General features: G+C 59.5%; 1 protein-coding gene across 1 annotated transcript; it reads right to left on the reverse strand.

Annotated features, from left to right (window-relative positions):
- Window positions 1-1,382: 1,382 nt before the first annotated feature.
- Window positions 1,383-6,139, reverse strand: MNX1 (motor neuron and pancreas homeobox 1). The gene is made up of 3 exons (XM_044244664.1): window positions 5,437-6,139; window positions 2,439-2,599; window positions 1,383-1,860 (listed from the first exon to the last, which is right to left on the reverse strand). Exons 1-3 carry the CDS (start codon window positions 6,137-6,139, stop codon window positions 1,504-1,506), a joined length of 1,221 nt encoding a protein of 406 aa, XP_044100599.1. The 3' UTR covers window positions 1,383-1,503.
- Window positions 6,140-11,219: the final 5,080 nt, after the last annotated feature.

Raw genomic sequence — 11,219 nt, forward strand, 5'->3', positions numbered from 1 at the left:
CGAGCCGGGGTGATAATGAGCTGCCGGAGAGGGCATTAATCTCGCCCCGGCCCCGAGGTAGAGGAGTGGCCCCGCAGGCCCGCGGGAATCACCCAAATGAAACGCCTGGCCCTTGTGAACTCATTCATCAGCGGGGACGGGGGCGGGGACGGGGCGCGCGGGGGGAGGGGCGCTCGCCGGACGCACGGGGGCCGGGGAGGAAGAGGCAGAGACAGAAGGACGGAGGAGGACACGAGGGAGGGAGAGAGAAGCCGCCTGCCAGGCCGCCTCTCTGCTCTCGGCCCACGAGCGGCCGCGGCCCGGCGTGAGGGAAGCGGAGCGGCGGAGGGCGCGCAGGTGGAGCGGCGGCGGGCTCGGCGGGTGATGGGGGGCGCCCGCCGCGGGCTGGATCAGCCCAGAGCCACCGCAGTAACCCCCCCCAGGCCATCCGGTCGCCGGCCCTGTCCTTGCGGACACGTGCACAGACCCCAGGAACGCGGCTCCTGGCCGGCCCGGGAAGGTCCTGCGGGAGAGGGAGCCGGGGAGAAGCCCGGGGTTACTCGAGGCCTTCGGACCCCCAGACGCCTGGAAAATCTTCTCGTCGTTTTCAAGCTTATTTGCTGAAACATTCGATTGTGCGTTTCCACGCCGGTGAAGCAAGAGCCTCAAGGAAATGAAAAGCTAAATACTCGGGGTCCGAAGTTGCTCTCCTGAGATTCACGCACTGGGGCGCGCGCTGACCCTGGTCTCAGGTATTTTTTCCAACATCCGGCAGCTAGGACTCCCCGGGGACGGGAACCAGGTGCCCCGCCTACGACACAGTCGGGGAGAGGGGGTGTTCCCGACGCCTGTTGGTCGTTCTGATTTGCACCTTTTGCTGTCAATCGTGGAATTCGCCACACCCCATCATTTCAACAACAAAACTGAACAGCCGCTTTTCCAACGCACTCCCCAAAGATCTGCACTCACGTCCAGTAAAAAACCAATTTATTTTACATTCCATCGTGGGCGATGGGAGAAGCTAAATAATAATTTAGCATGCATAATTAGACGCTTCTTTATATATATATGTATAAATACAATATACAAAAATAAAGACAGTACAGGTTGAGATTTCCAGCAGTTTGAATGCTCATGATATAAAGTTCCCCCCAAGACAGGTGAGCACAAAACATTCTCCCTTTTTCCATACTCAGCAGAATGGCCATTCTGGAGAAGGTTTCAAGTCTTCCAGGTCGTCCAACACTGTAGGTTCGCGCCTTCTCCATTTGGGAAGAGGGGGTGGGAGACTCTCTCTGGTACCTGTCAGCTCTTCTCACAAGCACGGCCCCCAACACTAACCAAAATGAAATTTAAAAGAGCAGGAGTTCAAGCTTGAACCCGCTGGGCCTCCCTCTCTCTGTCCCTTGAAGAGCAGCCCAAACGGGCAGCCCCAGAGGGACGGCTGGTGGCCTGGCTCCCAGGCCTGCGGGGCTGGACCTGGACAGGCTGGCCCGGCTGCCGGCTGCCTGGGGCACGGGGCTCCTACTGGGGCAGGGGCTGGTGCCCGGGGCCCCCGGGCCGCGGAGGTGGCGAGTCGGCCTCGGAGGAGCAGTCGGAGACGGCATGCGTGCTGGCGCCGTTGCTGTAGGGGAAGTGGTCCTCGTCCTCGTCGTCCTCGTCGTCCTCCGGGTCACTGTCCCTCAAGTCCCGCAGGCGGCGGGTGCTGCCTTTGTCCCCGACCACCGGCGGCCCCAGCAGCTCCTCCTCGCCCTTGTCCTCTGCGCCACCTTTGCTGGTGCCCCCGCCCCCCTTCTGCTTCTCGGCCTCCTGCGCAGCCTGCTCCTTGGCCTTTTTGCTGCGTTTCCACTTCATGCGCCGGTTCTGGAACCAGATCTTCACCTGAGAGCAGGAGAGGCTGTGAGGAAGCGGCCACCTCCATCCCCACCGTTTGTGAGGCCCCCAGCTCAGCACCCGCACCTTGGGCTTCAGAGTAGGGGACACGGAAGCTCCAGGGGGAAGCAGCTTCCCATGCGTGGGCATCAGCAAACCCAGGAGTGGGGCTGAGGGTTTCCAGGGAAGCCCAGACTCGGACCTCCACTGCTGGGCTCCTGTCCTTTTCTAGGGATGCTCTCCCACTGCCCAGGAAGGGCCGGAGCAGCTAGCATCCATACCTGTAAATCTCAAGATGTTCCCTCTCTTTCTGGAATAAAATTTCTTGAACACGGCCTGGGGACCATAGCTTCAGAGTGGGGGAGTGCGTGGAGGGTCCTTCAAGCGCAAAGTTTGGGGTGTGACCTCAGCCTACTGGATCAGACCTCTGGGCTTGGTGCATGAACCCCAGCGAGGCCAACGCAAACTCTCCCCTCGGACGTCAGTCGTCCCCCTAAAGTCAGGAGGCTCCGCTCCAGGTGCCGGAGTGCAGAGGGAAGGGTCCCCTAGGAGGCCGGCTGGTGTTGCGGTGGGGGCGGGCTGCGTACCTGGGTCTCCGTGAGCATCAGCGACGTGGCCACCTCGAATCGCTTGGGCCGCGACAGGTACTTGTTGAGCTTGAACTGGTGCTCCAGCTCGAGCAACTGCTGGCTCGTGAAGGCTGTGCGCGGCCTGCGGCACTTCCCCAGCAGGCTGGACTGTGCCTGGGCTGGGACAGAGATGGGCGTGAGGCCCGCAGCCTGACGCTGTCCTCCGACCTCCCGTGGGCCTCCAGCACCCCAGAGCCCACCACCCACATCTGCCACCTGGCCTCCCGGACCCTGCTGAGTTGCTGCTCTTTCTTCAGTGTCAGCGACCTCTCCCCAAGGGACCTGATGACCGGACGAGCCCAGGACCTGGATACCAGGGACAGACATACAGGTTTGGGTTTAATGGGACTTCTTCTTCTTCTTCTTCTTCTTTTTTTTTTTTTTTTTTAAATCAGGGTCTGGGTGTTCTGATTAAAGAGAGCCTATCACCCAGGGCAGCCTCTTCATCTGGGGGCAGCGGGGTGTGGTGGTGGTGGTGTGCAGTGCAGAAGACGTTGACAGGCAAGACAGTGAGAGCGGAGAGGTACTGGTACAGCTCCTCTCCACTCCTCGGCCAGCCTCCCCCAGCTCAGCCACAAATACAGACAGGTCTGGGAATTACTGGCCCCATGTCCTCCTGACCAGCAAGGAACTGGTGCAGGATTCCCACCATCACCTCCTCAGCTACAGAAGGAGAGGTAGGGCAAAGGCCAAGAGAGGAGGAAGGAGGGAAGGAGAAGGACCACATCTTGGGCCCAAATGAGAATCCATCCCACTCCACACTGAAAATTCTTCCTGACAGCCCCGTCTCCAGGGTGCAGAGGAGCAAAGCCCGGGGAGACTGGAAGCCTTTCCAGAACAGTTCTCACTTCACAAATTGAAGGCCGAGGCAAAGCGGGGATCTGGCTTTCTGAACGTGCAAGGAGGTCCCTTGGCTGAATTTACATAATTTCACACGGTTACATCACAGAGAATTTTATGACCTCAAAACGAGACTTCCCTTGATTTCCCAGGAGCCTGACAAGTGTTAGACAATAAAGGAAAGGGAAGAAAAGAGGCCAGCCGGTAGGCTGGGCTCAGGCCCCCCCCCGGGGGGGGCAATTTGCTTTACGGAAGGCCCACGCCCCCAGCTTTAGTTAAATGAGGCCCCAATTCCCAACTCGACAATACATTAGAACTTTAATTAAAACACTGGCTCCAAAGGGACCGTTTGGGAAATGCCATCCAACAGAAGAGACAACCAATTAAAGGAAACCAAACGGGTTTTCCTGCGACCAGAGGAAGGGACTCTCAAAACACATTCCAGCATCCTGGCCTGTTTATCGCCTTTTAAGATTTGATATTTAGATTCCTTTTCTAATTCTGCTACCTCTAGGTCAAGATTAGGAAACAGGGATGGCAGAAGGAATGTGACTTTTGCTAATTTTCTGAGCGACCTTGAGCTTCACGCAGGAAAGCACAGTGGGTTGGGGGCGGGTGGCAGGGAACCCAGCACCCAGAAGAAGCGTGTGTGTGTGTGTGTGTGTGTGTGTGTGTGTGTAGATCACCACCCCCTCAGTGGGAGATTAAGTTTCCCAGGCTCTGGGACATGCAGATCATAAGGGAACATCCACGGGTGCCATCAGAAGGGGTGGGAGGCTCTGTTCACAGTGGAGCCCAGGAAGAGCCGGAGTTTGGCTGACCCGGGATCGGTAAGTTCAGATATGTTTGCCCCAAGCTGAAAGGTGAGTCCCTGCTTTCCCTGCTGCAGATCCGAAGGGGCTGACTTCCACCTGGACGGGCTGCGTGGCCATTAGGGTCTTCTGGGAGCTGAGCTGCAGAAAGCCTGTGGTGGCTGCGGGCAAACAGTCCGCAGGCTGGGGTTTTCTCACCCGCCTGTGACTTCTGCAGCTCTCAGGCCCCTAGCTTTTCTCTGTTTAGTCACAACCGTGGCTTCTAGCAGAGGAATCTGAATTCTGCCAAGGGTTTATTTTTGTTTTCTTCTTTGCTTTTTTCCTCTCCTACACCTGCATCTCACCAGCCTAAGCACATCCACTCAGAAGGAAACAATGGGGTCTCTTTGTTTGGGTGTTCTGCGGCAGAAAGCATGAAGTCTCCCGCATCAGCTTCTCCGTGGAGCCCGGGTGCGGCGAGCGGAGGGGAGATTGAGACTCCCCAGAATGCCAACCCCTTGTGCCCGTCCAAAAAGTCGGGTGGGCTCAGGCCTTGGGGAGGAGTTCCGCCTAATGGGAGCCTCCAATTCTGGGTGGGCACCTGCCAATCCCTACAGTGGGGTTCGTGAAAGAGGTACATCTCCCCTTCCGAAGGAGCCCACCACGGCTCTGTTCAAGTCCGGCCATCTGCCTGCTGGACATCACACCGTGGCCCAAGCACCCTTACAGAGGCAGCCAGCACCTCCGCAAAGGGCCAGAGCAGAGCCAGGGACCTGGCCTTGTGGCCCTGGCCTCTTGAAGCCCATTTCTTGCTCTCTGTTCCTGAATCTCTCCTCCTGAGAGGGGCTGGGGTAGGGGTAGGGGGTCTCTCCAAAACCCACAATGCCGTACCTAATTCAAGTTCGTTTCCCAGGAGATAAGCCCCTGGTTTAGGTGGCCTCGATCCCCAGGCCGGCCTAACTTGGGCGCTCTTTGACTCTCCTTCCCCCACCACTTCCTTCTCTTCCAGCCCGCCGGTTAATCATTAGGTTTTAGTCTCACACCTCCCGCTGCCCCTTCCCATTAGGAGAGGAAGAGAGAGCAGGGCCCGCGCGTGGCCATTTTAATCCTTTCGCTGCCAGCCCCACAGCGGGCAGTCCACATAAGTCTTCGCGGGCCCCGGGCGGAGCCCCGGCGGCTCCGCGGCGCCTCCTCCGCGCTTTCAGAGCCTCGAGCAAGGAGAAGGAGGCGCGGTGGAGGAGGGCGCGCGGGAAAGCCCTGTGCCAGGACCCCCCCCTTTTCTCCCTTCCTTCCTCCGCGGGCGCCGGCGCCCGCGCGGTACTCACAGTTAAAGTCGGGCATCTTGGGCAGGATCATGCCCGCGGTGGACGCACGCAGCCACTGGTCCAGCTGGAAGGTGCCGGCGCCCAGCTTGATGGGGTCGGCGGGGTGCGCAGCGTGCGCGCCCTGCACCTGCGGGTAGGAGTAGGAGAGCGCCGGGTGCTGGCCGGCCAGCGCGGCCGCCGCCGCCGCCGCCGAGTAGCCGTAGACCGGGTGGCCGTAGAGCGCCGCCTGCGCGGGGAGCCCCGCGCCGCCCTGCGCGCCCGCGGGGTGCAGCCCCAGCGCCAGGCCCCCCGCGGCGGCGGCGGCAGCGGCGGCAGCTGCCGCGGCCGCGGCGGCGCCAGGGTGCGCGTGGTGGTGGGGCCCCCCGGGTCCGCCGCCCGCGCCGCCCGCGCCTCCGCCCGCGCCGCCCGCGCCCAGGAAGCCGGGCTTGGGCAGCAGCGCGCAGTGCGCGGCCAGCAGGCGCGGCGGCGAGGGGCTCTCGGCGTGCAGACGGTCGGCGGGCGCCGCGGGAGGCTCCGAGGACGCGGGGCTGCAGCCGCCGCTCGCCCCGCCGCCGCTCGCCCCGCTGCCGCCGCCGCCTCCTGGGCCGGCCGCGGCGGCCGCGAGCGACGTGACCAGGGCCAGCGGCGCGGTCTGCGCCGAGGCCGATCGCGGGGGGTCCACGGCCAGCAGCGCATCGATGCGGAAATTTTTGGATTTTTCCATCGGCTCGTCTGGGGCTGGCGAGCGGGGCCGGGCGGCGGGTGGCGCGGCCGGGTGCGGGCTCGCGGAGTCCTTGCGAGGCGGCGACAAGCCCCGGGGTTCGGTATTGTTATGGTGATTATTTGCCAATAATCAAAGTCGCCGCCGGAAACTCAGCCGAGGGTGACCATGGTCCGGGCGCCTCCTCCGGGCGGGCCCCGCCCCGGGCCGCGCTCTCACGCGCTCGCACAAACTCGCACGCAAGTGCCTGGACGCGCCGGGCCGGGGAGCCCGGCTCAGTGCGCTGGACCCTCGGGCGACCGCGCCGAGGCCGCTGGCGCCGTAGTGGGGACCCGCGCCCCTCCGCGCACTTGAAGCGCAGCGCGGCCGCCGATTGGCGCGCCCGGCGGGGGCTCAGGGAGGGGCGCCGGCCCGGCCATTGGCCGAGGGGCGCACCTGTCACCGTCCCGGCCGCCTGCCGCCCCGCCCCTGCGCCGCGGGGTCCTAAACAACCGGGGTGCTGCGCCGCGATGGCGGGGCGGAGACCGCCCTTGCCACACTCGGAGGCTCAGCCTAGGGACCCTGCCCGCCCTCCTGCAAGTGCCGAGCGGGACTGCGGGCGCTGGCACCTCTGCGTACCAGTGTGGGCCCCGCCGTCTGAGCCCAGCTCCGGAGACACGCGGCCCGGCTCTGGCCTCGGCGGTCCCTGGAGCCCGCGGCGTGCGTTCTTCCCGCGCCCCTTCGCCGGCACCTGATTTCCTGCGCTTCTGCGCCGGGGATCCCGCGTTGCTTGCCGATCCGGCTGCCTGGCTGCATTTCGGCAGTAGCACGAAGACCACACCGGTCGCCAGGCCCTGCTCCTGGGTCTCCAGGGTGCCGGGGAGCAGATTGTGCCCCTGTCGTCGCCCCTCTGCAGCTCGAACCTTCTCATCTCTGGGAAGTCCCGTGCTTTTCAGGTGTCGCGCGTATGTGTGTGAGCGAGTTTGCTTTCCACTAGTCCTTGCCTTGAGCCCCTGCCCGGTCCAGGCAGAGAGGGCAGGGTCTGTGAGCCCCGCGGCCTGCAGGACCCAGGTCGACTTGGAGACGTCGCCCATCTGCCAGTGACAGGATCCTTGGTGACAGAGCGCTTATTCTCTGCGGAAGGACACCCATGGGCATGCAAGAGGCAGCACCCACCTTGGTTCTGGAGAGCCTGCGGGAGCCGAGAGTCCTCCCGAGGCCGGTCATCCTGACCCTGGATAGTCCCCAGGCAGGAAAATGCAGCCTCTCTCCTCTCCCTACTTGCAGCTTGGGAACTCGGCCGACAGGGCTTCCCCTGGCTGAGCAAGGTAGTGGAGTGAGAATCAGACTTCACGCCTACCCCTTCCGTCCCCCATACACACACTTCAAATATTTACAGTAAAAGCACTTCCAAGGGCTTTTCTGAAGCGGGAAAAATCAACATGCAGGTCGGGGAGTCAGGCAGCCCCCAGTACCAGGCTTTGTCAATAGCTCAGCTAGAACAGCTCTCTGGCCCCCGCAGGGGAAAGAATGCAGGAGGGGGTGTGGGTCCTTGAAGCCAGCTCCCTAAGCAGGTGAGAGGTGAGTAAAGGGTAGAGGCTGTGGGAGGGGCAGAGGAGGAAGGAAAAATCAGGGCAGGTAAACTTCAAAATTAACAGATCAGGTTGCTACAGGAGGGATTTTTTTTTTTTTTAAGGTAAGTGTGGGGATCATTTAGTTTCCCTTCAAAAGGCTTTTTGCCTTGGCAAGAGTCGACTGCGGTGATTCTATTGGCAAGAGCTGAGATTTTTTCGTTCTTCATTAAAACAGGGTAGTTTGGAGACACACAATACTAGCTGGAAATAGAGGGACAGAGATGGGAATAAATATTATATGGCTTTGCAAAAACAGTCGTATTTTGTAAAATAGAAATTACAGCATTTACATGGTACCTGGCCTTTAGATGCGGTCTCTGGGGCGGTGAAAATGAAACCCAGCCTTTAAGCAGAGAGGGGAGAGCCCTTACCTTCCCTGAACACAGCCCCATGCCATGTGCTTTCTAGAATTCTCTTCTTTAGTCTTCACTGTGACACTAGGAGAAGGATTTTATCCTCTCCATTTCAGAGAGTAGAGGTACCAAGAGGTTGAGACTCTTGTCCCCAGCAAGCCGTTAAGCCTCGTAGTTGGAAGTGGGACCAAGTCTGATGCTGAGGCCACACAGCTGTCACCTGCTGCCCTCGGTGCTGGGGGTCCCTGACCCTGTTTCTTTATGCCACCCATTAGCTCTAGGGAAGGAGGGTTTATGAAGGAGACCTGAGATTCTTGGCCACTTGTTCTGGGCAGGAAGCCCTTCGCCCTGCGAGGCCAGTAATGACATGTTGACTGTCATTCTGCCTCCCCAGGAGAGTCTTGGCCCCCACCTTGGGTAGGGGCTCGCTCTAAGGCTGAGTGCCTTTCTCTACCTCCCCCTCCATCTGCTGGCTGGGACTCCTGGGATGGAGGGCAGTGATTTAGGAGGCTGGGAGGAGTGAATGAAACTCCCCAAGATTGATCTTAGAGAGACTGCTACCCTCTTTTCTCTGCAAAATATGCGCAGCCAGGGATATTTTAGTTGGGGACAGGATACAGTCTAAACTTTATGTTTACACACGATAAATGCCCCCATTTCTTCAACCAGATCATTGTGTTTTAGAGATTGTGTTTAAATCAGAGTGACTGATTTCACCCCCCTCTTTGTCCCACAGTTTAGGTTTCTCCTAAACCCCTTAAAATCCTCCAGAGAGGGGAAGGGGCATGCACGTCCCTCCCCTTAAGACCAGCAGAGAGCACTTCCTGGAAGCTGGGCTGGAAAGGTATGTAGGGATCGAGCAGGGGAAAGTTCACTTGGTTTTACCCCCAAGGCCATACCACCTGTGGGAGCACCCAGGAAGGCATCCAAGAAGCATTAAGCCCTCTGGGGGGGTTTCTTGGTCCCGACACCCCCAACTGCCATGAGACTGGATGCCAGTACTCTTTTATTTTTATGGATTTCTGTTTCTTTGTTTAGAGAAGTAGGGGTTAGGCCAGATGCAGTCTATGGGGCCAAACGGCTTTAAAATTTTCATATATTCTGTTGATGTTAAGAACAAGTTAATACAGATTGAAGGTTTTCGGGGAAGTTGTATGGAAAGAGAGAGGGACAGGGAAAGAGGGGAGAGGTCTTGGAAATTTGGGGTCTTTGTGTGGTTTATGAGGTGTGAAGCTGAGCGCTAGGGCTCTTCCTGTCTCCGGCATCTGTATTGATCAAGCCCAGCTGGCTTTGAAGGTTTGGGGCAGACCGGAGCAAGGCTTGCGTCTGCTGGAGGGCCCTCACCCTCCCTCGCAGGAGATCAAAGGTCTGGTCCCAGCAATACTCCCAACCCCAGTCTCCAGGTGACTCCGTCTCCAGCAGCCCTGGGAGGACTGGGGGAACCCTCCATTTCCTGAGCAAGCACGTTTCATCAGCTCCCCCCATCTTAGCCCCTTGCCTGCCTGGCATGGCACCCCTTTTCTCTCTTCACAGTCTCCCTTCAAGATACTGAATAAGCCTGCAGTCACCCTTCTCTCATGATGTAGAAAGGCGACTTGGTGGTTTATAACAACGAATGCAAAAGAAAAAGCTGTTTGTAACCCATGTCTATGCCCATCCGGAGTTATGAACCTATGAGGTTGGGAATAAAGCCCATATATTCACCCATCCGGAGGCTGGGAGGCAGGCATTGTTCCTTATCAAGCACACGTCGCTTTCTCCCTGTGCGAGCAGGTAAACCGAACACCACCTGGCAGGGCACTGGGCACTGGGCACTGGGCAGCGGGAGTTCCCCGTGGTCCCTGCACTCTCCCCACTTCCCCCAAGTCCAGAGAAATGATCTGAGCCCAGAGCCTCCTGGGGTACCTGGCCAGCTAGGCCTGGGGTCAAACAGGTGTGTGTGTGGGGGGGGGTCGGTGGAGAGTATGGTGGGAGGGAGGGCTAGGGTCACCGGAAGGCAAGCCCCGGGGTCAGAGTAGGGAGGAGGAGGAGGAGGGGCGGATCCGTGCAGGTGGCCCCTCCCCCCACCAGCAGAGCCCCCGGACTAAAGGTATCATGTTGTTAGTACTGCCCTTTGATCTGCTGACCTCCTTCCTGACCGGGGGGCGCTCAGCCTGTAAGGGGTCTGGAAATGGTGGGACCCCGCTGACCAAAGGCTCCTACTAGAGGTGGGCCCTGCTGGAGGCACTGGGTGCCTTTTCTCGAGGCCCTTCCTTGTTGGCCTCGCCCTTTACACCTGAATTTCGTGTCACACCTTTAGAAACGCAGCCACAGCCCCTGGGGCCGACCCTAAGGGAGCTCCCCTCTCAAGTCCCCAAGCTGCAGGTCTGTCCCTGTGAACCAGGCCCAGCTCCAGGTGCAAGCAACCAGCCTAAATGGGCCTCAGTGCTGGGGTTGTGCTAAGAGGTCAGGAGGATCCTGCAGGATTTCAGTGCCTAAAGATCCAGCAACCCTAAAAGTCTTCTGGTGTTGGACACCAGATACAAAAATATCTGCTTTATGCTCAGACCTTGGGCAGTCTCCCAGCTTCCGTGGACACCAAAGAGAAGGGACAGGTCTTGGTGTGCGTGTGGACGGCGGGGGGAGGGGAGTGATGCTCAGCTCCTGCCCTCCCTGTGCCACCACATTTTCCTTCTAACCCAGAAATCTGAAAGGGCTTCCAGCTTCTCTGTTGCACAAATTGGAAGGTCCAGGTGACAAAGAGAAACAAATTCCGCCCAAGACATCCGGGGAGCTCGGGGAAGGTCGGGGAAGGTCACGGGAGCCCCTCGAGTCAAGCTGGGGAACTACAGTCTTCAACAAAGATGGAGAACTTTCCCCAAGTAGCTTCTGGTTTTAATAGAGGATTTTAAATTAATTTCAGGTTCACTCTTTCACGGTTGTCAGGAGCGAGGCAGCCAGCACAAGCCCTGCCGCGGAGTCAGCCTTTCCAGCTCATTGCAACCTTGGTGACTGCAGGCCGTCAGCTCACGCCTGAGCCGCCCCTCGTGGGCAGTGAGCGCTGGCCTGGGGGCTTCTGGCTTCATTCCCCGCACCTGCCCCGGCAGAGGTGTGTGGCTGGGAAGACTAGGAAGACTC

The sequence above is a fragment of the Neovison vison genome, chromosome 4 (assembly GCF_020171115.1).
Source record: "Neovison vison isolate M4711 chromosome 4, ASM_NN_V1, whole genome shotgun sequence".
NCBI classification, from domain to species: Eukaryota; Metazoa; Chordata; class Mammalia; order Carnivora; family Mustelidae; genus Neogale; species Neogale vison.